We start from the raw sequence: 26812 nt of genomic DNA, 5'->3' as shown, positions 1-26812 counted from the left end.
CAGGCCTCCAACTGAACTCTGTACCACTGATCACAACCCTCTGAGTTCTGTCCTTCAGCCACTTCTCAGCCCACCTCACAGATCACTTCTTTTCCTGGCAGTGTCTCTGTGAAGTGTGCTGCCTGCCATGGCCCAGCTCTGCAGCATAATCCTAACTAACTGGATCCTGGGCTGGCACAGGTCAGCCTGCACTCCCCCCAGTCACTTCCCCATCCCTACTGCCAGCCCCCCCATTTGCTTTACAGCTGGGATGCTCATGGGTACACTCAGGAAGGCAAGGCCTGGGTTTTGGGGCAGATAAGTCACAAAGCAGGGTTCCTGACTGAGACCAGGGGGGCTTCGGATGCTTCAGCTCTTCCGGAGCTCAGCGCTGCTCAGCGTGCTGGTGGCACTCAGTCTGAGACCTGAGGCACTCATCACACATCCAGTGTGGGCTGCCAGTCCGGCAGCAACAGACACAGCTGGGATCTGCAGCGGGGGTGGGCGCCCAGAGGCCCTGGGAGGAGGGGGGCAGCGCTGGACACGGGTCTGCTTTCCGCCCCAGGGTGTTCTGGAAGGTGCTGGGAGCTGCTGCAGCTGCTGGCGTGGGGCCGGTTGTCCCCAAGGCTCAGCTGTCTCATGCTTCCCTAAATAGAAAGGGAAGAGGGTCTGAGCACTGTGCAGGGGGCAGCCGCCCCAGCCCTGGCCTGTTTTGGCACAACCCCCCCCAGGTTCCTGCTCCCCACAGCCTGTGCAGCTCTGCAGGTAGAGGGGAGCTGGATTGGGCTGGGTGGGTGGCAGAGGGTCCCCGCTCTCTGCAGACAGGAGCTGCCCGCTCGCAGGCAGATGCCCCCCTATGCTGGGCTGGCTCTGTGGCCCTGGCTGCCTGCCCTCCCCAGGCACTATATAGGCTGTGGGGAAGGAGGAGGGGGCCAGGCTGTGGTGACAGGTGACGCTGACAGGCAGCAGGAGCTGCCAGCTCCTGCCCAAACTTGGAGCTCTTCCCTGAGCTACTCAGCCACGCCGTGGGGCGAGTGGAATTCCTCCTTACCTTTTTTGTTGTCTTTCTTTCTTCTCTCAATCGACCTCCAAGGATCTATAGCTGTGGGAGAAGCCTCTGAGAAGCCACAGCTCTGAAGAGCAGTTTTGGTCTTGGTTGTCAAAACTCTTCAGCCTGGTAAGTTGCTTTTATTACAATCACAGGATCAGAATTGCTCTGGTTGGGAGAGACCCTTTAAGATCATAAGAGTCCAACAGTTACCCCAGCACTGCCAGGTCACCGCTAACCCATGGCCCTCAGCACCACAGGTACGTGGTTTTAAACCCCTCCAGGGATGGGGACTCCACCACTGCCCTGGGCAGCTTGGGCCAGGCCTTGGCAACCCTTTTTGGGGGAGAAATTGTTCCTCATGTCCAACCTAAAGCTCCCCTGATGCAACCTGAGACTGTTTCCTCTTGTCCTTGTGTGTTTGTTATGTGTTGGCCTCATGGTAAGACTGAGCTTGCTGGAGCAGGCAGGCAGCCCTGGTGACACAGGCAGCTGAAAATGGGACATAAATTGATGTTTTCCCTTAAAGCTCTCCAGATGGAGGATCCCATCCAGCTGAAAGAGGAGGGCAATAAATATTTTCAGGCCAATGACTACGAGAAAGCCCTTCAAAGCTACACCCAAGCCATAAAGCTCAACAAGGACAAGGCACTGCAGGCAGTGCTCTACAGGAACAGGGCAGCATGTTTCCTCAAAAAGGTGAGAAAAGCTCCTGGGGGGGCTGGGCAGTGGTCAAGGGGAGAGAGCAGGGAGGCCCCCAGAGTGCTGACCAGCCGTGGAGTGTGTGGTTTGTCCATTTCTCAAACAGGCTCTTTGCCAAAGTGGTCTGGAATGATTTGTTCTGGGCTTGTCCTGGAGCTGTAAAGCTGCCTCCCTGCTTCGGTCCTGCTGGAGCTGAGCACGCTGCTCTTAGAGCTCTGCAGGCCAGGGGCTGGGGTGCAGAGCATTGCTCTTGCTGCCTGTCCCAGCATGAGAGCAGCAGGGGCAGATATTTAGCAAAACAGAAAGGTTTTGGTGTCTGCACCCAAACTGCCTCAGCTCCCTGCGCTCAGGATAGTGACCTGCTGGGGGATGTGTGCAGCTTGTTTGCACAGTCCTGAATTGTCACTAGTCCAGAAGTGACCCCCAACCCAGAGCCAGGGGCAGACAGGCTGTTGTGGGTATCCCCTCCTCCTTCCCTGCCCACCATCTGCCCCTGCATCACCAGCAGCATGTGTTGTCCCACCTGCATCAGCTTCCATCAGTGATGAAAAGCTACCTTAGCCCCCATCTTTCCTTCTGCAGGCTGCTGCTGGCTTCAGCAGGGTGTGCTGTTAGTAGGTGGGAGCAGAAGGGTCACATCAGCCGTGGGGACATGCCCTGCTGCTCCACTGCTAACATCTCTCCTTTCTGCTTTACCAGGAGGAATATGCCAAGGCAGCCTCGGATGCATCTCGAGGTGAGGAGAAATCTGTTGTGGGAAAGCAGAGCTGCGTTGCTGGCATGCTCCAGCCTGCTCTCACATCTGCTTTGGGGCACTGTGGTCTTCATCCTTGATGGCCACTAACACCCAAGTGCTGAGGCCACAAGGGCACTAATGGAGGAGATTCTAAAGCTGCCCCAGTTGGGTGTGTTGGTGCTCCCCAGGCATCACAGAAGCACAGAATCAACCAGGTTGGAAAAGACTTCAGAGATCATCAAGTCCAACCTGTTCCCTAATACCTAACACCTCCTGCTGATTAAACCATGGCTCCAGATGCCACATCCAAGCCTGTTTTGAACACCTCCAGGGATGGGGACTCCACCACCTCCCTGGGCAGCACATTCCAGTGGCCAATCTCTCTTTCTGGGAAGAACTTTCTTCTCACCTCCAGCCTAAACCTCCCCTGGCACAGCTTGAGACTGTGTCCTCTTGTTCTGGTGCTGGTTGCCTGGGATTGAGTGGCCCAGAACTGGACACAGTGCTCAAGGTGTGGCCTAAGAAGTGCTGAGCACAGGGCAGAATGACTTCCCTGCTCCTGCTGGCCTCACCAGATACTGACTAACTCAGTGCTAACAGCTGCAGCTCAAGGAGCTGTAGGCACTGTCAGACAAATCACATTTACAGAGACGTCAAGTTGTGGCTTCAAGGTGTGGCCTAACCCTGTACTCAGCAATTTAAGAAGGACATTGAGAGACTTGAAGGTGTCCAGAGAAGGGCAAGAAAGCTGGGGAGGGGTCTGGAGCACAGCCCTGTGAGGAGAGGCTGAGGGAGCTGGGGTTGCTTAGCCTGGAGAAGAGGAGGCTCAGGGGAGACCTCATTGCTCTCTACAACTCCCTGAAGGGAGGTTGTAGCCAGGTGGGGCTTGGTCTCTTCTCCCAGACAAGCAGCACCAGAACAAGAGGACACAGTCTCAAGCTGTGCCAGGGGAGGTTTAGGCTGGAGATGAGGAGAAAGTTCTTCCAGAAAGAGAGATTGGCCCTTGGGATGTGCTGCCCAGGGAGGTGGTGGAGTCCCCATCCCTGGAGGTGTTCAAGAGGGGATTGGATGTGGCACTTGGAGCCATGGTTTAGTCATCAGGTGATAGGTACCAGGGAATAGGTTGGACTTGCTGATCTCTGAGGTCTTTTCCAACCTGGTTGATTCTGTGATTCTATGTCCAAGAGCAAACTCTCACACCTGGGCTTTTGGGTCACTTTCCCAGCTATTGACATCAACTCTTCGGATATCAAAGCCTTGTACCGGCGCAGCCAGGCTCTGGAGCAGCTGGGGAAGTTGGACCAAGCCTTCAAAGACGCTCAGAAATGTGCCACCCTCGAACCCCGCAACAAAAACTTCCAGGAGACCCTGAGGCGGCTGGGGGCCAACATCCAGGAGAAGGTAAATGCTGGAGAAGCAGTCCCAGGCCCCTGGGCCAAGGGTGGGAAGTCCACCCACTGATGGGCTGTTGGTCATTCTGGAGACTCAGAGCAAAGCAGGGGGAGGTGTGGAGGCTTGAAATTACCCCCAGAATAACACTGCCAGACCAGCTCAGGTGGAAGCAAATGGAGCTGCATCTACAAGCAAGCCTACAACCTAAACCATGGAATGCAGTGAAGGTGTGCAAAGTACCCAATAGCTACATAGATTTACAATTGATGAACAACACCAGAACCCCACCCTGCACCAAACCAGGGGCTTAGCAACAGCTTCCTCCTCTTCACCACCCTACCCCCCTCTACATGGGACAGGAGAGAAAAGGAGAGAAGCAGAGAGTAGCCTAATAGAATAGAGTGGAATAGAGCAGAATAGAGTGGAATGGAATGGAATGGAATGGAATGGAATGGAATGGAATGGAATGGAATGGAATGGAATGGAATGGAAGTGGAATGGAATAGAATAGAATAGAATAGAATAGAATAGAATAGAATAGAATAGAATAGAATAGAATAGAATAGAATAGAATAGAATAGACCAGGTTGGAAGAGACCTTCAAGATCATCCAGTCCAACCTATCACCCAACACCATCTGATCAATTAAACCATGGAACAAAGCACCCCATCAAGTCTCCTCCTAAACACCTCCAATGATGGCAACTCCAGCACCTCCCTGGGCAGCACATTCCAAAGGTCAATCTCTCTTTCCGGGAAGAATTTCTTCCTAACATCCAGTCTGAACCTCCCCTGGCACAGCTTGAGACTGTGTCCTCTTGCTCTGGTGCTGCTTGCCTGGGAGAAGAGCCCAACCCCCACCTGGCTACAACCTCCCTTCAGGGAGTTGGAGAGAGCAAGAAGGTCTCCCCTGAGCCTCCTCTTCTCCAGGCTAAGCAATCTCAGCTCCCTCAACCTCTCTTCATTAGTACTTAGCCACAGCAAAGAATGCAGCCAGGGTCAGCAACAGCCAGGCAAAAGCAACCAGCTGGTATCTGCTAGAGTGATGAAACTGAAAAGAGAGAGAGTTACTTCATACAACTATGTTAGATGTCAGAGTCATGGGATTACTTAGACCTTCTCTCTATTTCCCTTTTGCACACAATGGTAATGTATCACAGAATGAGACTTGTTAGGGTTGGAAGGGACCTCAAGGATCATCCACTTCCAACCCCCATGACATGGGCAGGGACCCCTCACGCTACAAGAAACCTGGGGAGGGACTTCTGAGGGTGTCAGGGAGGGATAGGACTGGGGGGGATGGAGCAGAACTAGAATTGGGGAGATTGAGATTGGATGTGAGGAAGAAGTTGTTCCCCAGGAGGGTGGTGAGAGCCTGGCACAGGTTGCCCAGGGAGGTGGTGGCAGCCTCCTGCCTGGAGGTGTTTGCAGCCAGGCTGGAGGTGGCTGTGAGCAACCTGCTGTGGTGTGAGGTGTCCCTGGGCATGGCAGGGGGGTTGGGACTGGCTGAGCCTTGAGCTCCCTTCCAACCCTAACAATTCTATGATTCTGTGGATGGCTTGGTAAGATCCTGGCAAGGAGCTAAACTAGCTTGAGACTGGGTCTGGCAGTTGCCACTTAGTCACTTAGTGACCTTTCCATGGGTGTGATGAGGTCCTTGCATCACTGGGTACCACAAGGTCCCAGAAAGGATGGCTTAAGGCCAGCTCTGCTGGTTCTGAGATGGGTAATGGATGTTGATTGCTGAGAAGTGATGTCTGCTGGGTAAAGCAGCTTCAGCTGTGTGTGCTCTGAGGGTCTGTGGTGTCCCTGAAGCACTAAAGGAGAACTGCTCCTGGATCTTCCCCCTCTGATGCCCCTTGCACTCTGTTGGCACAGCTGCGCATTCAGTTCTCCACGGACATGAGGGTGCAGAAGATGTTTGAGATCCTGCTGGATGAGAACAGTGAGAAGGAGAAGCGTGAGAAGGTGAGAACTGGCCTGGCCTTGACAAAATGGCTGCTGGGTGTCAGGGGCTGCACTGGGGAGCAGAAGGCTGCTTACTCTTCCCTGTGACCCCTGTGTGGAGGACAAGGTGAGGAGCCAGGTGGTGAACTGCACTCAGAGAGACAACTGGGAGAGGAAATGCCCCAGGCCATGGAGGATGGACCAGCTGTAATGTGGTGGGTTGCAATTTTCCCCCACACACACATTATCTTTGCCAGGCCAGCCCAGTTGGAAGCAAATGAAAGTTGTATTTACAGGGAAAACTACAACCTACAATGGGATGCAATGAATGTGTACCAAATACCCAGGATTTACAACATTTACAGGGATTTACACTTCATAAACAGCACAGAAGCCCCCTGGTCAAAGAGCAGGGGAAGCTACCAGCTTCTCCTTCTCTGCTACCCCCTATCCCCCCTGTACAACAGAAGGGACAAGAGAAAGGAGCAGAGAAGTGAATACCAAAGCAATGCAGCCAAGGTTGAGCAGAAGCAAGTTAGTTTCTCTCCCCAGAGCCAAGAAGGGAGAAGAGAAGAGGAATTGTTTTGGGGACAAGATCTTGTGGTAGATCTCTCTCCACTGGGGTTGTTTAGGATTCTCTTTGTTTTCCTTTCCACACCCAGTGGTGATTTGTTTACTTTTTACTGCTTCTCTGCTTCCAAGAGCTGTGACACATTTTAAAGGCATAGCCTTAAACTCCCCACACCAGCCTTCCAAATTACCAGAGGTGGGCTCAGGCTGGACTTCTGCTCAGGCACCTTCCCCACCTTGCCCTCCCTCGCTTTTCTTGGACAGAGCAAAGCCAATCCCCAGCTGCACCTTGGAGAATGCACATGGTGTGGTCTGAGCTGGTCTCCTGAATCCATCAGGAGATTACCAGTGTGCACTTGCAGCCCACAAAGCCAATCAGATCCTGGGCTGCAGCAGAAGTGTGGCCAGCAGGGCAAGGGAGGTGATTCTCCCCCTCTGCTCAGCTCTGGTGAGACCCCACCTGGAGTACTGCCTCCAGTTCTGGAGCCCCTATTACAGGAGGGATGTGGAGGTGCTGGAAGGTGTCCAGAGAAGGGCCAGGAGGATGAGCAGAGGGCTGGAGCTGCTCTGCTGTGAGGACAGACTGAGGGAGTTGGGGCTGTTCAGTCTGGGGAAGAGAAGGCTCTGAGGTGACCTCATTGTGGCCTTCCAGGATCTGAAGGGGGCTCCAGGAAGGCTGGGGAGGGACTGCTCAGGATCTCAGGGAGTGATAGGACTAGGGGGAATGGAATGAAGCTGGAGGTGGGGAGATTGAGGCTGGAGGTGAGGAGGAAGTTCTTCCCCATGAGAGTGGTGAAGCCCTGGAATGGGTTGTCCAGGGAGGTGGTTGAAGCCCCAGCCCTGGAGGTGTTTAAGCCCAGGCTGGATGAGGCTCCGGCCAGGCTGATCTAGTGTGGGGTGTCCCTGCCCATGGCAGGGGGGTTGGAACTGGCTGATCCTTGTGGTCCCTTCCAACCCTGACTGATCCTATGATACCACCCCCCCAGCACCCACCACGCACCCCAGAGCTGCATGGAGGTGTTTTGGAAGCTGCTGGCAGGGCTGTGCTGCTGACCTCTGGTTCTTCTGTCTCCCACCCAGGCTGCAAACAACCTCATAGTCCTGGGGCGGGAGGAAGCAGGAGCTGAGAGGATTTTCCAGAACAATGGAGTCAGCCTCCTGCTGCAGCTGATAGAAACCAAAAATCCTGAGCTGATCCTGGCAGCTGTGAGGACACTTTCAGGCATGTGCACAGGACACAAGGCTCGGGTAAGTCATGAGGTGCTCCAGGCTTTCACTGCCTTGCACCTGGGGGAGTGAAAAGCTGCTTGTGAGCAGAGGGGACCTCGGCTCCTTCTGCTCCTCACAGGAAATAAGGAGATCCTGCTAAGGAAATGTGAGGTCCTGTGGGGGCAGGAAATGCAAATAGTGATGGGTGGGGTTAACACAGAGTGCTGAAACTGCCCCTGTGGCTGTGCTTCTGACCTCTGGGGTCAAAGCTGTGCATGCCCTACACTGCCCTCATGTGCACTGGTGTAAAACTTACCCTGAGTTGTTACCACATAAGTGGTGGTGAGCATGGCTGGGTCAAACTCATGTCCTTCACCACAGGTCTCAGAAGAGCAGCAGATAACAACACTGGGAGAGTTTTCACAGAATCAACCAGGCTGGAAAAGACCTCAGAGATCATCAAGTCCAACCTACTACCTAACACCTAACACCTCCTGACAACTGAACCATGGCTCCAAGTGCCACATCCAATGCCCTCTTGAACACCTCCAGGGATGGGGACTCCACCACCTCCCTGGGCAGCACATCCCAGTGGCCAATTACTCTGGGAAGAACTTCCTCCTCACCTCCAGCCTAAACTTCCTCTGGTGCAGCTTGAGACTGTGCCCTCTTGTTTTGTCCAAGGTTTAGATGAACAGAGGAGCTACAAGACAGTGAAAGTTCCTGGGGTGGGTCCCAAGGCCATTGCCAGGGTTTCTGAGCCACCTAATACCTTACCCTGTCTGTTAGATGGTTGGAAGCAGGAGGTGGCTGTGAGTGTCAGTGTGACAGGGCAAAGGAGTTGGGGGGACAATGACACAACAGAAATAAAATGCCCTGGATAGAAGCCCAGCATGGTGAAGACCTCTTCTCTTCCTCTCTAATGGCTGTTGGAGAAGAGGAGGCTCAGGAGAGACCTTCTTGCTCTCTACAACTCCCTTAAGGGAGGTTGGAGCCAGGTGGGGGTTGGTCTCTTCTCCCAGGCACCCAGCACCAGAACAAGAGGACACAGTCTCAAGCTGTGCCAGGGCAGGTTCAGGCTGGATGTTAGGAAGAAATTCTTCCCAGCAAGAGAGATTGGCCATTGGGATGTGCTGCCCAGGGAGGTGGTGGAGTCATCATCACTGAAGGTGTTTAGGAAGAGCCTGGATGAGGCACTTGGTGCCATGGTTTAGTTGATCAGATGGTGCTGGGTAAGAGGTTGGACTTGGTGATCTCAAAGGTCTTTTTCAACCTGGTCTGGTCTGGTCTGGTCTGGTCTGGTCTATTCTATTCTATTCTATTCCATTCTTCTAAAGCCCACAAGGTTAGTGTGCTTCTGAATGTGCCTCCCCCAAGTTACTGCTGTGCCCCCCTGCATGGGGACAGGCTACCTGGGTTTGCTCACAGCCAGGGTGGGGTTTGTGCACCAGAGCCTTGTGTGAAGACCTCTGCCAAACCCAGCCATGCTCCTCTCAACATGGGAACAGTCCAGGGCAGTCCTGGCACACCTGGGGTTTAGGAGTTGTCTTGTTGTTGTTAAAGAGACTAAGGATGGAAGGCAAAGCTCTGCCTTGCACTGACCCATACTGACTCAGGCCAATTCTCTGTAGAGAGGCTGAGCTTTTTAAAGCTGCCTTCTCTAAGAGCTGCCCTGCTCTCTCCTTTCTGGGGCCAGGCCACTGCCATTCTCCATTACCTGGGCATTGACAGCATTTGCATGTGGATGTCTGTAGACAATGAAGAAATCTCCCTGGCTGTCTGCAACCTCCTCCAGACCATCACTGACTGCCTGCTGGGCCAGGGGAAGGAGGAGCATCACGGCAAGGAGGAGGCTGTAGTGCTAGGTAATGGTGCATGGCCTTCAGTCTTGCTGGAGAAAGAGCAGGGAGGGCTCTGCTCCTGGGGTGTCCACCTTGTTCCTTGTTCCTTGTTCCTTGGTGGAGTGGGAATTTTGCCCTTCAGCTGTCCAGGAGGACAACCTGCACACAGCTCTTACCCTCGTGGTGGTGGCTTGCATACCTGCATTCCAGCCACACAACAGCTTTGAATGGTCTTCCCTGGGTTCAGCTGCTTTTGAAGAGAACTTCTTGCAAGTGGCTCTTACAGTCTTGCCTCTGTGTAGATACCAAGAAGGACCTGAGGCTGATCACGATGCGCCTGCTGGACATGCTGGTCAGTAAGAGTGTCTCTGGGCAGGGCCGAGACCGAGCGCTCAACCTCCTCAACAAGAACATCCCAAGGAAGGACCTGAAAGACCTTGACAACAGCAGAACCATCTTTGTCATTGACAATGGTGAGTCCTCCCCCTCCATCCCTGCTCTGGCTGGGGAGATGTGGAGCTGTGTACTTGTGCCCAAATACCTGCAGAGCATAGAACTGCAGAACCACAGAACCATGGAACTACAGAGCCATACAACCACAGAACCACAGAGCACAGCATGGTCTGGGTTGGAAGGGACCTCCAAAGCTCATCCAGACCAGCCCTCCCTGCAGTCAGCAGGGACATCCTCCGCTAGATCAGGTTGCTCAGAGCCCTTTCCAGCCTCACCTTGGGCTCCAGGGATGGGGCCCCAACCTCCTTGGGCAACTGTTGCAGTGTTCCAGCAGCCTCCTGGTGCAGAACTTGTTCCTCACATCCAAGCTCAATCTGCTCTGCTCTCATTTCAAACCTTTGCCTCTCATCCTGTCCCTGCAGGCCTTTGCAAGCATTCTCTCTCCAACAGATCCTCTCTATCCAGTGAATCCTCTCTGGGTGTTTTGTGGTGCATGCAATCCTGGAGCAATGTTAGACTTCCTAGCAGGAAAGAGTTTAAAAATGTATGAGAGGAAGAACTTTTTGGCTTCTCTAGGACTGGCTTAAGCTCTCTGGTTAGTTTATTCCAATGGATTTGTTACTGCTGGGTGGATTTGGCTCGGATAGGCTGTCTAGCTCAGGTCAGGAGGAGCACCTGATGGGCTTGCTGGATTCCTGAACTGGTCACTTCTAAAACTGGAAGGGGTGAAGAATTTGTAATGGAGGTGCTTGTAGCCTCATTCCAATGGATGTGTGTTGGCATTTGGGTGGAGGCTGTTTGATTCCACTTGAGCAAATGGAGGATTAAGACAGCCAGAATCACTTGTAAGTCACTGCCTTTTCCTCAGGGAATGACTCCAGCCTTGGAGGTCAGTGGGTGTGATGCCTCCTGACAAAAATAACTGTTCCAGTCAGAGACCAAATGCAGTTCTGCTTATCTGCTCCTGATAACTGGGGGCTGGCTAACAGCCTGGTGCTGTAAACCTGTAACCTCAGCAGCAGAAGCTCCTCCACAGTAGATAACCAAGTCCTTGTTTGTTTAAGGCTTAGCTAATCAGGCTGCAAAGGAACTGAGGAGGGTCCGAGGTGGCTATTTCACTACAAGAAAGCAACGACCAGCCCCCTGCCTTTTGTACTGCCCTCTCTCTCCCCTCTAATGGCCCTGCCCCTTCGTTGTTTCCAGGGTTAAAAAAGATACTGAAAGTGGTGGGTCAGATTCCTGAGCTGCCTGGCTGCCTGCCACTGACGGAGAACACTCAGCTGACTGCCTCCGTCCTGCTGAACAGACTCTACGACGACCTGCGCTGCGACCCGGAGCGGGACAACTACCGAGAGATCTGCGAGGAGTACATCAAGTGAGTGGGGCTGGCTGCCTGGGGCCCAGAGGCACAGCAGCAGGAGCTCTTTAGGGTGGGATCAGGCACTCCCAGTCCACTTAGATGCCTGATTGAATCCCTGGGAAACAATCACAGAACGGTAGGGGGTGGAAGGGATCTCGAAAGATCGAGTCCAACCCCGCTGCCAGAGCAGCAGCACCCAGGGCAGCTCACACAGGCACACATCCAGCTGGGTTTGGAAGCTCTCCAGAGGGTTCTGCTCCCCCCTGCTGGATCGTAGCCTTTGCAGGAGTTTGGCCTCATCTGTATCCCAACTGCTGTTCCACATACTGTTCCCTCTCTCCCATGCAGGAGCAAAATTGACCCCCAGGACATGGATAAGACACTTCAGGCCATCCAGATGGTATCTGGAATTCTGCAGGGGCCCTTTGACTTGGGCAACAAGCTGCTTGGCATGAAGGGAATCATGGAGATGATGGTTTCCCTCTGTGGGTCTGAGAGGGAGATTGACCAGCTCGTGGCCGTGGAAGCCCTCATCCATGCTTCCACCAAGCTGAGCAGAGCCACCTTCATCATTTCCAACGGGGTGAACCTCCTGAAGGAGATCTACAAGAAGACCAAGAATGAGAAGATCAAAATCCGAGCGCTGGTGGTAAGGGTGGCAGCCTCTGCCTCCACCACCTGCCACACTCAGCAGCTACACCCCAGACCTCAGAGGGTGGGGAGGTCCTGGCAACATGCTGAGTTCACCCACCTCAGCTGGGGATGGTTTATGGGGCTTGTCCCTAGAAGGAAGGGGGAGACCAGCTGGACAGATGGGCAGAGGCCAACAGGATGGCATTCAACAAGTCCAAGTGCCAGGGGCTGCAATTTGGCCACAGCAACCCCAGGCAGAGCTACAGGCTGGGGGCAGAGTGGCTGAGAGCTCCCAAACAGAGAGGGACCTGGGGGTGCTGATTGACAGCTGCCTAAACATGAGCCAGCAGTGTGCCCAGGTGGCCAAGAAGGCCAAGGGCATCCTGGCCTGCATTAGGAACAGTGTGGCCAGCAGGAGCAGGGAAGTCCTTGTGCCCTGTGCTCAGCACTGCTTAGGCCATACCTTGAGTCCTGTGTCCAGTTCTGGGCTCCTCAGTTTAGGAAGGACATTAAGAGACTTGAAGGTGTCCAGAGAAGGGCAACAAGGCTGGGGAGGGGTCTGGAGCACAGCCCTGTGAGGAGAGGCTGAGGGAGCTGGGGTTGCTTAGCCTGGAGAAGAGGAGGCTCAGGGGAGACCTCATTGCTCTCTACAACTACCTGAAAGGTGTTTGTAGCCAGGTGGGGGTTGGGCTCTTCTCCCAGGAAAGCAGCACCAGAACAAGAGGACACAGTCTCAAGCTGTGCCAGGGGAGGTTTGGGCTGGAGGTGAGGAGAAAGTTCTTCCCTGAGAGAGTTGTTAGCCATTGGGATGTGCTACCCAGGGAGGTGGTGGAGTCCCCATCCCTGGAGGTGTTCAAGAGGGGACTGGATGTGGCACTTGGTGCCATGGTTTAGTCATGGGGTCTGTGGTGACAGGTTGGACTCGATGATCTTTGAGGTCTCTTCCAAACTTAGTGATACTGTGATACTCTGAGAGGTGGCAGGCCAGGAGGCCATATGGTTTGTTGGTAACTTTGAAGGCAGAAGTGGTTCATCTTCCATCAGTGGCATCCAGGAAGAGCACAAAACTCACTTCGCTGTGCCACACTTTGCTGTGAACCATCTGCTGGGGATTAAAATGACTTCACATTTAGGTATGGGCTGGGGGCTGTTCTGGGGCAGCAGTAAGAAAAGATTAATGAAGTTTTCTCACTGGTGTATCCTCTTCATCCTCCCCAGGGTCTCTGCAAGCTGGGCTCAGCAGGCGGCACAGATTACGGGCTGCGGCAGTTTGCGGAGGGCTCCACTGAGAAGCTGGCCAAGCAGTGCCGGAAGTGAGTTTCCTTTTCCCTGAGATTCAGAGAGGGCTCTGGGTTGGAAGGGATCCTGAAGAGCCTCTGGTTCAAACACCCCTGTCATTGGCTGGGACACCTCCTACCAGACAAGGTTGCTACAAGCCACCACAACTTCTCTGGGTAGCCTGGGCCAGTGTCTCACCACCCTCACAGTGAAGAGTTTCTTCCCTGTATCTCAGCTGAATCTCTCCTCTTCCAGGCTGAAGACACTGCCCCTTGATTATCACCACATGACCTGCTAAAGTCCCTCCAGCTTTCCTGTAGGCCCTTTGTAGATACTGAAAGGCCACCAGAAGGTCTCTCCAGGCTGAACAACCTCAAGTCTCTCAGCCTGGCCTCACAGCAGAGAGCTTCCAGCCCTTCCAGCATTGCTGTGGCCTCCTTTAGCCCTGCTCCAGCAGGTGCCTGTCTGTCTGTGCTGTACTGAGGCCTCCAGAGCTGCCCCAGCACTGCAGGTGAGGTCTCATCAGAGTGCAGCAGAGGGGCAGCCCAGGCTGGCTCTGAGCTGGCTCTGGGCTGGCAGCGCTCGGTGCTGGCTCATGTTGAGCTTCTCATGTTGTAACCAGCACAGCACAGCAGCTGTTCTAAGCAATTGTTCTACACATCAACTAGTGCTCTGTACTTGGCAAAATACAACAGGTTCCTTTCCCAAGAGATCTTGTCCACACCTTGCCTTCATGTGTGGTTGCTGCCTGACAGCTGACAGTGCCCCCAGAGCACTGGAACCTGGAGCTCCTCTGTGCCTGAAGCAACTGTATGGGCTTCAATATCCAGATAAACCACCTCCCTCCCTCACTTCACCTGTGAGACACCAGGCATGGTGCCTCCTGTGCCAGAATGGTGCAGCCTGGTCCAAGAGTTACCTGGAAAATGCACAAATGCCTTTGGAAGGTGACTTTGCCATGTGGGCTAACCAAAGAGGTCAGATGAAGTGAGGAAGTGACTGAATCACAAAATAGCAGAATGGCAGAGCTTGGAAGGGACCTCTGAAAACCATCCAGTCCAAACTCCTGCTAAACAGGAGCAGCCCTGAAGAAAAGGCCTTGGGGGTGCTGGGGGAGGAGAAGCTCAGCAGGAGCCAGCAGGGAGCACTTGCAGCCCAGAGAGCCAAGCAGAGCCTGGGCTGCAGCAAGAGAAGTGTGGCCAGCAGGGCCAGGGAGGGGATTCTGCCCCTCTGCTCCACTCTGCTGAGACCACAGCTGGAGCTCTGGGGCCAGTGCTGGAGCCTCTGTGCTAGGAAGGATCTGGAGGTGCTGGAAGGTGTCCAGAGGAGCCACAAGGAGGAGCAGAGGGCTGGAGCTGCTCTGCTGTGAGCACAGACTGAGGGAGTTGGGGTTGTGCAGGCTGGAGAGGAGAAGGCTCCCAGGAGACCTCATTGTGGCCTTCCAGGATCTGCAGGGGGCTGCAGGAAAGCTGGGGAGGGACTTCTGAGGGTGTCAGGGAGGGATAGGACTGGGGGGGATGGAGCAGAACTAGAAGTGGGGAGATTGAGATTGGCTGTGAGGAAGAAGTTGTTGCCCATGAGGGTGGTGAGAGCCTGACACAGGTTGCCCAGGGAGGTGGTGGAAGCCTCCTGCCTGGAGGTGTTTGCAGCCAGGCTGGAGGTGGCTGTGAGCAACCTGCTGTAGTGTGAGGTGTCCCTGGGCATGGCAGGGGGTTGGAGCTGGCTGAGCCTTGAGGTCCCTTCCAACCCTGACAATTCTGTGATTCTAAACCCCAGAGCAGGTTGCCCAGCACTGCAATGTCCAGGTAGGTTCAGAGAAATTACTCCTGGCTCCTGAGACAGAAATGTGGTTTCTCTCTTCCAGGTGGTTGTGCAACACCAGCATTGATGCCCGCACCAGGAGGTGGGCTGTGGAAGGGATGTCCTACCTGACCCTGGATGCAGATGTAAAAGATGACTTTGTTGAAGATGGGCCAGCCCTGCAAGCTATGTTTGAATTAGCCAAGGTCTGTCTCTTTACCTTGTTCCTCGTTCCTCTGGTAGCGTCAACTTCTCCCAGCACCCTAGTCCAACACTCTCTCCAGGCAGGAGGAGCTGGGACCCAAGACCTTCACAGAATCACAGAAAACATCTGGTTGGAAGAGACCTCAAAGCTCATCCAGTCCAACCCCTGACCCAGCACTGAAGGCTCAACACTAAACCATGCCCCTAAGAGCCAGGTTCACACACTGCACGAACACCCCCAGGGATGGTGACTCCAGCACTGCCCTGGGCAGCCTGCTTTTGAGAACCCTTTCAGTGCAGAAATATTTCCTGATATCCATCCTGAACCTCTCCTGGTGCAGCTTGGATCCATTTCCTCTGGTCCTGTCTTTTGTCACAGGAGAAGAGGCTGTCCCCCCCTCGCTCCAACCTGCCTTCAGGGAGCTTAGAGAGCAATAAGGTCTCCCCTCAGCCTCTTCTCCTCCAGACTGAACACCCCCAGCTCCCTCAGCTGCTGCTCAGGTGCTCCAGGCCCTTCATCAGCTTCATAGCTATTCTCTGCACACACTCCAGCCCTTCAATGTCCTTCCTGTCATGAGAGGCTCAGAACTGAACACAACACTGGAGGTGTGATCTCTCCAGTGCTGAGCACAGGGGATGATCCTGAACCTGCTGACTAAAAAAACTCCTCTGGTTTAGTGAGACTTGAGTTTTGCCTGTGCCAAAGTTATTATCATGTTGCTCTTCTCCCAAAGCTGAGGAAAGTTGCTCTGAGGAAGGAAGGTTGCTCTTTGAGGAAGGAGGGTTGCTCTCTGAGGAAGGAGGGTTGCTCTCTGAGGAAGGAGGGTTGCTCTTTGAGGAAGGAGGGTTGCTCTTTGAGGAAGGAAGGTTGCACTTTGAGGGAGGAAGGTTGCTCTTTGAGGAAGGTAGGTTGCACTTTGAGGAAGGAAGGTTGCTCTTTGAGGAAGGAAGGTTGCACTTTGAGGAAGGAAGGTTGCACTTTGAGGGAGGAAGGTTGCACTTTGAGGGAGGAAGGTTGCTCTTTGAGGAAGGAAGGTTGCTCTTTGAGGAAGGAAGGTTGCTCTTTGAGGAAGGAGGGTTGCTCTTTGAGGAAGGAAGGTTGCACTTTGAGGAAGGAAGGTTGCACTTTGAGGGAGGAAGGTTGCTCTTTGAGGGAGGAAGGTTGCACTTTGAGGAAGGAGGGTTGCACTTTGAGGAAGGAGGGTTGCACTTTGAGGGAGGAAGGTTGCACTTTGAGGGAGGAAGGTTGCTCTTTGAGGGAGGAAGGTTGCTCTTTGAGGGAGGAAGGTTGCTCTTTGAGGAAGGAGGGTTGCTCTTTGAGGAAGGAGGGTTGCTCTTTGAGGAAGGAAGGTTGCACTTTGAGGGAGGAAGGTTGCTCTTTGAGGAAGGAGGGTTGCTCTTTGAGGAAGGAGGGTTGCACTTTGAGGAAGGAAGGTTGCACATTGAGGAAGGAAGGTTGCTCTTTGAGGGAGGAAGGTTGCTCTTTGAGGAGGAAGGTTGCACTTTGAGGGAGGAAGGTTGCACTTTTGTCATTGTCAGCAACTGCTTGAAAACCAAAGGCCTCTGATGATGCCAAACAGTCTGTGTGACACAAAACCTTTTGGTTTTCCCTGCCCCAGCCTATGAAGCTGGGGATAAGCCTAAGAACACTTCAGCCAGTGCAAACCAGCACCACAGCAGTCCTAAGGGACCTGTTTCCCTGCTGCCTCCTCCTCACCCTCACAGAAGCTTCCATGTTTCTGTGCAGACCAGCGACAAGACCATCCTGTACTCTGTGGCTTCTACGCTGGTGAACTGCACCAACAGCTACGACACCAAGGAGCTGGTCCCAGAGCTGGTGCAACTGGCAAAATTCTCCAAGCAGCACGTGCCTGAGGAGCATCCAAAGGTAGGCTGTCTACAGCTGAGAGGTGGGAGAAGATGCTGGGATCACAGTATCACAGTACATTAGAGGTTGGAAGAGACCTCGAGAGATCACCGAGGCCAAGCCCCCTGCCAGAGCAGCATCACCCAGGGCAGTCTGCACAGGAATTCATCCAGGTGGGGTTGGAAAGGCTCCAGAGAAGGAGACTCCACAACCTCTCTGGGCAGCCTGCTCCAGGGCTCTGGCACCCTCACTGTAAAGAAGTTTCTCCTCATGTTGAGGTGAAACTTCTGTGTTCAAGTTTGTATCCATTGCTCCTTGGCTTATTGCTGTGCACCACCCAAAAGAGCCTGGCCCACTCCATACCTTGCCTTCAGGTATTGATAGACATTGATCAGATCCCTCTCAGCCTTCTCTTCTCCAGACTAAACAGTCCCAGGGCTCTCAGTCTCTCTTCACAGGGGAGATGCTCAAGTCCCCTAAGCATCCTTGTGGCTCTCCCTTGGACTCTCTCCAGCAGGTCTCTGTCTCTCTTGACCTGGGGAGCCCAAAACTGGACACAGTATTGCAGGTGTGGCCTCAGCAGGGCAGAGTAGAGGGGGAGAACCTCCCTAGCCCTGCTGGCCACACTTTCTTGCTGCACCTCAGGATCCCATTGGCTCTCTTAGCCACAAGAGCACATTGCTGTCCCATGCAGAACTTGCTGCCCACCAGCACCCCAAGGTCTTTGTGGAGCTGCTTTCCAGCCGGGCGGCCCCTGACCTGTCCTGGTGCCTGCTGTTATTCCTCCCCAGGTGCACAACCTTGCACTTGTCCTTATTGAACTTCATGAGGTTTGCCTGCACCCAGGTCTCAGCCTGTCCAGATCTTGTTGGATGGCCTGAGGGGTGTCAGCCACACCCCCAGATTTGTGTCATCAGGAACTTGCTGAGGATACTCTTAATCCCCTCAGCCAGGTCATGGATAAACTACAGTTTGGAATTAATATGGCTGGTTTTGTTTCCTATTGATACCAAGAGTTTGTGATGGAAAATAAATATCCAAAGACTCAGCTATGGTAGAATCATCTTTTGGTCTATAGGAAGAATCTGGCTGGTATAGTTGTTACTAAAAAGATGATGCTGGAGAGAAAGGAGTCCTCCTTTGATACCTCAGAAATTTAACAACCCATCGTATTCTCCTGCTTTCGTTGCATACCGATGCATAACAGTTACACTGGGGTCCAGGCTAGGTGGTAGAGAAGTATGGCACTAAGCAGCACAATAAGCACTTTGATGAGGCTTCTGGAAACATCTGAAGTTAGACCCTGGACATCACCATATCAGGAGGGCTCTGCCTTCAGTTTCGGTGAGGCACTCGTCAGTGTGCTGAGCAGAGAGAAGTGGCATTATAATAGCCTGGAGAAGAGGAGGCTCAGGGGTGACCTCATCGCCCTCTACAACTACCTGAAGGGTGGTTGTAGCCAGGAAGGGGTTGGCCTCTTCTCCCAGGCAACCAGCACCAGAACAAGGGGACACAGTCTCAAGCTGCGCCAGGGGAGGCTTAGATTCGAGGTGAGGAGGAAGTTCTTCACTGAGCGAGTCGTTCGTCATTGGGATGTGCTGCCCAGGGAGGTGGTTGAGTCATCGACCCTGGAGGCGTTCAAGAGGGGATTGGACGTGGCACTTGGTGCCATGGTCTAGTCATGGGGTCTGTGTTGATAGGTTGGATTTGATGATCCTCGAGGTCCTTTCCAACCTAAGTGGTACTGTGATACTGTGATATTGAAGAAAACTGGACCCAGTACTGATCCCTGGGGGACACCACTGCCCACAGGCCTCCAAGTTGAGTCAGGGGGATCTGAAGACAGGCTTGGCTAATCCCTTTCCCATATCCCCCCTCAGGACAAGAAGGATTTTGTGGTGAAGCGTGTCAAACGGCTGCTGAAGGCCGGCGTCGTCTCTGCCCTGGCCTGCATGGTGAAGGCAGACAGTGCCATACTGACAGAGCAGAGCAAGGAGCTCATTGCCAGGTGCCTTCAGTGCTCTCCTGGGAGCTGAGAGTGCTGGCCAGCCTGTGTGCCACTCAGGTGGTCACCTGGGCTGGCTCCATGCTTCATGGGGTGGTGCATTCTGCCTGTGGGGGAGGGATGAAAGAAAAGGAGCTGCAGAAAAGGTTTAAAACCAAAGATTTCCTTAAGCAATGTCATAAAAATCCACATTCTGACCCTGAAGCTGGCTGCAGGGCTGCCTTGCTGTTTGAATCCTTAGTCTGCTGTCCTGGTTTGGCTGGAACAGATTTTGTCTTCCAGGCCTGGGAACTTCTTGCTGTGCCATTTGTTGCCTCATCCCAGAGTGCCATGGGCATGGGGTTAAAGCTCTGGAATTTTCCTGGTGGATCTGGCAGAGCTGCACACCTGTAGCCCCCTTCTATGAGGGCTGCTGGTGATTGCCTTCTGATGTGGCTGTTTCTCTAAGGGATGCTCTGCTTCTGCAGGGTCTTTCTTGCCTTGTGTGAGGACCCCAAGGACCGTGGGACCATCGTCGCTCAAGGTGGTGGAAAGGTATTTCCCGTTTGCAGCCCAACCTGATGGGCAGTTTAATGCCTGCTAGGAGCCTGCAAGGTGTTTCCAGTGAGGTGACAGAACAGCATGAGCTGTCTTGGTAGCCCCCCAGCCCAAACTGCCACTCCAGAACTATCTCTCTGCAAGCCTCCAAAGAAGTCTTCCTCACACAGCTGTCTGAGCTACAAGCTCTGGTGTGCTCCCTGCTCAAGAGCAAAAGCAAGTCATCACTGTGGGCTGCAGTGCAGACCCATGTCTACAACAGGTACATCCTTAAGAGTACTTTCAACTTGGTGTGTTACAGGCTCATATAATGTTAGAGGTTGGAAGGGACCTCTGGAGACCATCCAATCCAACCCCCTGCTCCAGCAGAGCTCCCACAGCAGCTTGCCCAGGAGCACAATGCCCAGGGGGCTTTGGAAGCTCTCCTCACAAGGACACTCCACAACCTGTCTGGGCAGCCTGCTCAACACCCTCACACCAATGGACTGTCTCCTCCTCTCCAGATGGAACCTCCTGGGCTCCACTTTGTGCCCATTGCCCCTTGTCCTGTCCCTGGACACCACTGACAGGAGTCTGGCCCCAGCCTCTTGCCCCCCACAGCTCCTTTAGCTCTTGCTGAGCACTGAGAAGATCTCCTCTCAGGCTGCCCTTCTCCCAGGCCTGTAGATCTTCTCAGAGGCACTGAATGATCTCTTTTGTGTCCCTAGGCCCTGATTCCTCTGGCAGTGGAAGGCACAGAAGTTGGCAAGATAAAAGCTTCTCATGCTCTGGCAAAAATCGCTGCTATCTCCAATCCAGACATAGCATTCCCAGGGGAGAGGGTAAGCTTCAAAAACAATAGCCAAAAAAGGAGTCCTGATCTTTCCTTTGGCAAATGAAAGTTGCCAAGACCTGAGAGCTGGAAGAGGCAGTGACATGCCCTGTCCCCTTAGGTGTACGAGGTGGTGAGGCCACTCGTCAGCCTGCTGAACACGGAGCGAGATGGCCTGCAGAACTATGAGGCTCTGCTAGGTCTCACTAACTTCTCAGGAAGAAGTGATAAGCTTAGGTGAGTTTAACTGATGTGGCCTTCTTTCTTCCCCAGGGAGTTCCCAGAATCACAGAATATATCTGGTTGGAAGAGACCTCAAAGGTCACCCAGTCCAACCCCTGACCCAGCACCTGGCCTATGAGGAGCAGCTGAGGCAGCTGGGGTTGTTCAGTCTGGAGAAGGGGAGGCTGAGGGAGACCTCATTGCTCTCCACAACTCCCTGAAGGGAGGTTGGAGCAAGGAGGGAGCAGCCTCTTCTCCTTGGTGGCAAGCAACAGAGAGGAAATGGTTTGAAGCTGCACCAGGGGAGGTTCAGGCTGGATGCTAGGAAATATTTCTCCACAGGGAGGGTTCTCAAAACTGGAACAGGCTGCCCAGGGCAGTGGTGGAGTCACCATCCCTGGAGGTGTTCAAGCACTGTGCGGACCCGGCTCTTAGGCACACGGTTTAGTGTTGACCCTTCGGTGTTGGGTCACAGGTTGGACTGGATGAGCTTGGAGATCTCTTCCAACCAGATGCTTTCTGTGATTCTGTAACTGGTCACTTTGGGCTACTTTTGGCAGAGCTGCCAGGGTCTCAGATCTAAGGGATTAATAAGAAGGCCTAGAAAGAGGAAAGACAGGAACCTAATGTGCACTAGAGAGAGAATGAAGCACATGGCACGAGCTCCAGTGCTGTGGACACTGATTTGTGTCAAGGCCTTCCCTGCCTACACTGAGTCTTTTCTGAGCTGCTCATGGCTTTAGTCAACCACTCTTGAATGCAGGATGAAGATCATCAAAGAGAAGGCCCTGCCAGATATCGAGAACTACATGTTTGAGAACCACGACCAGCTGCGACAGGCAGCCACAGAGTGCATGTGCAACCTGGTGGTCAACAAGGAGGTAACTGGCTGGGCAGCTCAGCCTGCCTGTGTGCAGCAGCCTGGGAGCCCCTGGGAGGAGGCACTCATGGCCTTGGGCTCCTTTAGGTTCAAGAGCGGTTCGTGGCAGACGGAAACGACCGGCTGAAGTTGGTGGTGCTGCTGTGTGGTGAGGATGATGAGAAAGTCCAGGTTGCAGCAGCTGGAGCCCTGGCCATGCTTACAGCAGCACAGAAGAAACTCTGCTCTAAGATGACTGAAGTGGTAAGAGCGTGGGTCTGATGGCTGGCAGCGTTAGGCATAGCCTGGGAAGGGCCTGGCCCGGTCAGGGCAGTGCCTCTCTAGGAAGATGCAGTCCACCAGTTTGATTGTGAGGAGCATGGTGGTGAAGCTGAGGCCTGGGTGTGCACGCTCCCCCTGCCTTCTGCTCGACTCCATCTGGGAGCTGAGGCGTTTCCAGACAGCTGTGCCCCAAGCTAAGCCCAGGATGCTCTCAGGCAAGGTTAGGAACACAGAATATCCTTCTGCAGGCTCTTTAGGCTTTTGAGAACCAGCCTGCAATCCAGCCCTTCTTTCAGCCAGCAATGAGGAAACCTTGGTAGATAAACTACTGAGCTTTCCCCGTGGGCAGAGATCTCCATTTCCTCTGCAGATCTTTGGGTCCTGAGAACCTGGACTCTGCACAGCTGAGTAGCTGTGAAGATCTTGGAGAATTCGTGGACACTGCTGTGTTGCACACATGCTGGTGTTGGACATTGTGCTGGTTTGAGCCTTAGCTGGAGTTTAAGAGCTCAGATGATAACAGATTGATAATTCCTCGCCCTCCCCCCTTCCCTTTCCCTGGGAAGGAAAGGGAAAATAAAATAATGAGGAAAAAAAAAAGAAGGAGGAAAGGGCTGTGGTGGTTTGAGCCTTACCTGGGGCTTAAGAGCGCAGGTGGGGGCAGCACATTCCAAGGGCAAATTACTCTTCCTGGGAAGAACTTTCTCCTCACCTCCAGCCTAAACCTCCCCTGGCACAGCTTGAGACTGTGTCCTCTTGTTCTGGTGCTGGGTGCCTGGGAGAAGAGACCAACCCCCACCTGGCTACAACCTCCCTTCAGGGAGTTGGAGAGATCAATGAGGTCACCTCTGAGCCTCCTCTTCTCCAGGATAAGCAACCCCAGCTCCCTCAGCCCCTCCTCACAGGGCTGTGCTCCAGACCCCTCCCCAGCTTTCTTGCCCTTCTCTGGACACCTTCAAGTCTCTCAATGTCCTTCTTGAACTGAGGGGCCCAGAACTGGACACAGGACTCAAGGTGTGGCCTAACCAGTGCTGAATACAGAGGCAGAATGACTTCTCTGCTCCTGCTGGCCACACTCTTCCTGATACAGGCCAGGATGCATTCCTGGATCATGATTCTATGACTTCATGATTCTAATGATCTCTCTCTCCCTTCAAGACCACTCAGTGGCTTGAGATCCTACAGAGGCTCTGCTTGCACGATAACATGAAGGTGCAGCACCGAGGACTGGTCACTGCCTTCAACCTAATCAGTGCTGGCAAAGAGCTGGCAAAGAAGCTGGTGGAGTCAGAGCTCCTGGAGATCCTGACCTACATTGGCAAGCAAGAAAACCACCCCAAGCAGCAGGACATCATCAACATAGCACGGGATTGCCTCACAAAGTGCATGGATTATGGGCTGATCAAACCTCTCTCTCAGGCATGAGGAAATGAAAAGCACCAAAAGAGGCTGGGGGGGAGAGGGGGAGGGGAACTACCAAGAAGTGTGGAAAAGTGAGAGCAAGGAGGAAAATCTGATGCCACTGTCAAGGCAGGAAAGAGTCTGGGGACAACTTTGGAAGACCAGAAACTGTACAAGGAAAAGGGGGGCATCTGCCTGGGAAATGTGGAAATTGTCCCTCTGAGTAATTCCCAGGGGGTGCAAATCCTTCATCCTCTTCAGCTGATAGTGATGAAAGCTGCAAGGCCCAGCTGCAATCTAGCTGGGGGTGTTGGAAATGGGGCAGGGGCTGGCTGGAAGGAAACTCAGCTGAGCTGAAATCTGCCCTGCAAACAGCCACAGCTCCTGGCACTGCTGGAATGCCTAGCACTGCTGCAGCATGGAGGGTGAAATGCCTTCTCTCCTGCAGTCAGGAAATAGGTTGGGCTTTAGCTATTGCTTTGTTTGTTCACTTCTGGTCTTTCTAACAGCGTGAAGTTGTCTGTCAAAGTGTGAGGCTGCAGGACAAAGACAATAAAGTCACTGCCTTGTTCCACCCAGACTTCCTCTCCTGCTTTTATTAAGCAAAGGAGACCCTAAGGGAACTCCCAGCCTTGCATCATACTGGAGGCTGAATTTTACCTACTTGCTAACTACCCAGCCCTGCTCCAGGGAAGATGCAAAGCGGCCATGCCAAGGAAGTGGCACTAACAGGGGAGGGTCACACCAGGGCACAGTGTTTGGCTCAAGAGGGAGTGCTGAAAAGATCTCCTTTGTAGAGTGAGCAGAATGAGAAGGAAAGACAGCAGCTGGTCATCACCTTGGAGTTTATTATGCAGATGAAAATAGAACCTTGCTCAGCAGAGATTTCCAGGGGAAAGGCATGAAAACATTTCTGATCACACTGAGTGTCTGAAGTGATCCTCACAGCACACAGGCACAGCAGGTGTGAAGCTGTGGGGGTATGTAACAGGTTAACTGCCTGTGTGTCCCCCAACACAGAGGTGAGGGAAAAGTAACACAAAATGAACCCTCGGGGTTGAGAGAAAGAGTTGAGATACAAAGTGAGCAAATGAGGCAATGCAATGCACAAGGACCTTAACCCATTTGCAGCAGCAGCTCAGCACAAAGCAGGGAAGCAGCAGTATGTGTTCCAGTGAGCTCATTTCGATGAGGAATCAATTAATTACACATATCACAGGTGCCCACAGGTACAGCTTTATTTAATAGAAGAGGCAGACGAGGCTGCGGTGGAGCGCTGCAAGGCACCGACCCCGAGAGCGAGGCTCACCCCACCACCCCACCCCCCCCCCCGAGTTGCCCACCGACCCCGAGAGCAGAGCCAAATCCCAAGTAAAGTGTGGCATAACCCCAGAAGCTAGCCAGTGAACCCGACAGCAGAGCCGGACCCCAGCAAGGTGCAGCTAGCTGACCCTAAGCACCCTCCAAGAACCACAGTGGTACTGAAGAGCACGCAGTGGCCGAGCTGACCGTCCCCCTTCCAGGCAGGCATCCCCGTGACACCAAACCTTGTCCTGTTGGGTTGGACAAGAGGCAGAAGCACCCAGTAACGCTCTTCAGGTCTTTTAAGGGTCCTGCGTCCCGTTAGGTGAGGCCAGAGCAATCACAGGAGGCTGGGCTGGGTCTTGGAGCCAAAGCCCCTCCCCTATTTCACAATCGTGTTATGTAACTTCTCACCCCACTGCTCATGCCTGCAGCCCGCTCAGGGGGTCGCACGCCCCTTGCCCAGTGTAGTGGTTTGAGCCTTAACTGGAAATTAGGAGCTCTGATGGTAGAAACCCGAGAATTCCTCCCCACTCCCCCTTCCTTTTCCTCCTCCAACCGGGAGGAAGATGTTGATGAGTCATTCTATAGGCAGCTTAAGGCCGTCTCAAGATCGCTTGACCTTGTTCTCATGGGCGACTTCAACCTGCCTGACATCTGCTGGGATCTCCACACAGCAGAGAGGAGGCAGTCTAGGAGGTTCTTAGAGTGCATGGAGGACAGCTTCTTATCCCAGGTGCTGTGTGAGCCTACCAGGGGTAAGGCTATGCTTGACCTCTTCTTCACCAACAGGGAAGGGCTGGTGAGTGATGTGGTGGTCGGAGGGTGTTTAGGGGCCAGTGACCACGAGGTAATTGAATTTTCAGTACTCAGCCAAGCTAAGAGGGGCAGCAAGAAGACCTCCACTCTGGACTGCCAGAGGGCAGACTTCAGGTTACTCAAGGAACTAACTCACAGGGTTCCTTGGGATACAGCCCTTAAAAACAAAGGGGTCCAGGAGGGCTGGACCTGCTTCAAGGAAGAATTGTTGAAGGCGCAGGAACAGGCTCTGCCAATGTGCCGGAAGATTAGCTGCCGGGGCAGACGGCCAGCCTGGATGGGTAATGAACTTTTAATAGAACTGAGGGAAAAAAAGAGGGTGTATCACCTTTGGAAGAAAGGTGAGGCAACCCATGAAAAATTTAAGGATGTTGCTAGGTCTTGTAGGAAGAAAATTAGGGAGGCAAAAGCACATTTGGAGCTTAGACTGGCTCTGCTGTGAAGGACAACAAAAAGTCCTTCTATAAATACATTAATAGCAAGAGGAAGGGCAAGGACAACCTCCACTCCTTGGTGAACACGGAGGGGAACGTTGTATCAAAGGATGAGGAAAAGGCAGAGATACTTAACACCTTCTTTGCCTCAATTTTTACTAGCAGGACAGAATGTCTTCCAGACAGCTGGCCTACAGAGCTGGCAGATGGAGCCAGGGAGCTGCATAGTTTCCCTATGTTCCAGGAACAGGTAGTTAGAGATCTCCTCAGCTGCTTGGATCCCCACAAGTCCATGGGACCAGATGGGATCCATCCTAGGGTGCTGAGAGAGCTGGCAGATGAGCTGGCCAAGCCACTCTCCATCATTTTTCATCAGTCCTGGCTCCATGGAGAGGTCCCAGAAGACTGGAAGCTGGCCAACATTGTGCCCAGCCACAAGAAGGGCCGGTTGGATGAGCCAGGGAATTATAGGCCTGTCAGCCTGACCTCAGTGCCAGGCAAGATCATGGAACAGGTCATCCTGAGTGCAATCACACAGCACTTACAGGATGGCCAAGGGATCAGGCCCAGCCAGCATGGATTTAGGAAGGGCAGGTCCTGCCTGACCAACCTGATCTCCTTCTATGATCAGGTGACTGCCTGGTGGAAGTGGGGAGGCCTGCGGACCTGGACCTCAGCAAGGCTTTTGACACCGTCCCCCACAGCAAACTCCTGGCCAAGCTGTCAGCCCATGGCTTGGACAGGAGCACACTGCATTGGGTTAGGAACTGGCTGGAGGCTGAGCCCAGAGGGTGGTGGTGAATGGTGCCACAGCCAGCTGGCAGCCAGTCACTAGTGGTGTGCCCCAGGGATCAGTGCTGGGCCCTGTGCTCTTTAACATCTTTATTGATGATCTGGATGAGGGCATTGAGTCCATCAGCAGTAAATTTGCTGACAACACCAAGCTGGGGGCAGGAGTTGATCTGCTGGAGGGTAGAGAAGCTTTGCAGAGGGACCTCAACAACTACCTGAAGGGAGGTTGTAGACAGGCAGATGTTGGTCTCTTCTCCCAGGCAGCCAGCACCAGAACAAGAGGACACAGTCTCAGGCTGTGCCAGGGGAGGTTTAGGCTGGAGGTCAGT

General features: G+C 53.5%; 1 protein-coding gene across 1 annotated transcript; it reads left to right on the top strand.

Annotated features, from left to right (window-relative positions):
• Positions 1-928: 928 nt before the first annotated feature.
• On the top strand, positions 929-23716 carry UNC45B (unc-45 myosin chaperone B). The gene is made up of 20 exons (XM_068165364.1): positions 929-1156; positions 1557-1726; positions 2429-2465; positions 3691-3866; positions 5736-5825; positions 7455-7622; positions 9280-9448; positions 9727-9897; positions 11081-11252; positions 11586-11886; positions 13089-13183; positions 15013-15154; positions 16900-17040; positions 18900-19027; positions 19492-19558; positions 20269-20382; positions 20494-20609; positions 21358-21475; positions 21562-21717; positions 22894-23716. Exons 2-20 carry the CDS (start codon positions 1565-1567, stop codon positions 23158-23160), a joined length of 2790 nt encoding a protein of 929 aa, XP_068021465.1. The 5' UTR covers positions 929-1156; positions 1557-1564; the 3' UTR covers positions 23161-23716.
• The last annotated feature ends 3096 nt before the right edge of the window (positions 23717-26812 follow it).

This window comes from Melanerpes formicivorus, unplaced genomic scaffold, assembly GCF_026170545.1.
Source record: "Melanerpes formicivorus ecotype bairdi unplaced genomic scaffold, bMelFor1.0.p_v2 SCAF_88, whole genome shotgun sequence".
In the NCBI taxonomy this organism is placed as follows: domain Eukaryota; kingdom Metazoa; phylum Chordata; class Aves; order Piciformes; family Picidae; genus Melanerpes; species Melanerpes formicivorus.
The sequence above is the reverse complement of the archived record's forward strand: the minus strand, read 5'-3'. Positions and strand labels throughout refer to the sequence as shown.

Coding starts and splice junctions, on each gene's coding strand:
- UNC45B (XM_068165364.1), top strand. CDS start 1,565: ATGGAGGATCCCATCCAGCTGAAAGAGGAGGGCAATAAATATTTTCAG. Junction 20,610..21,357: donor GGAAGAAGTGATAAGCTTAG/GTGAGTTTAACT, acceptor TCTTGAATGCAG/GATGAAGATCATCAAAGAGA. Junction 21,476..21,561: donor ACCTGGTGGTCAACAAGGAG/GTAACTGGCTGG, acceptor GGGCTCCTTTAG/GTTCAAGAGCGGTTCGTGGC.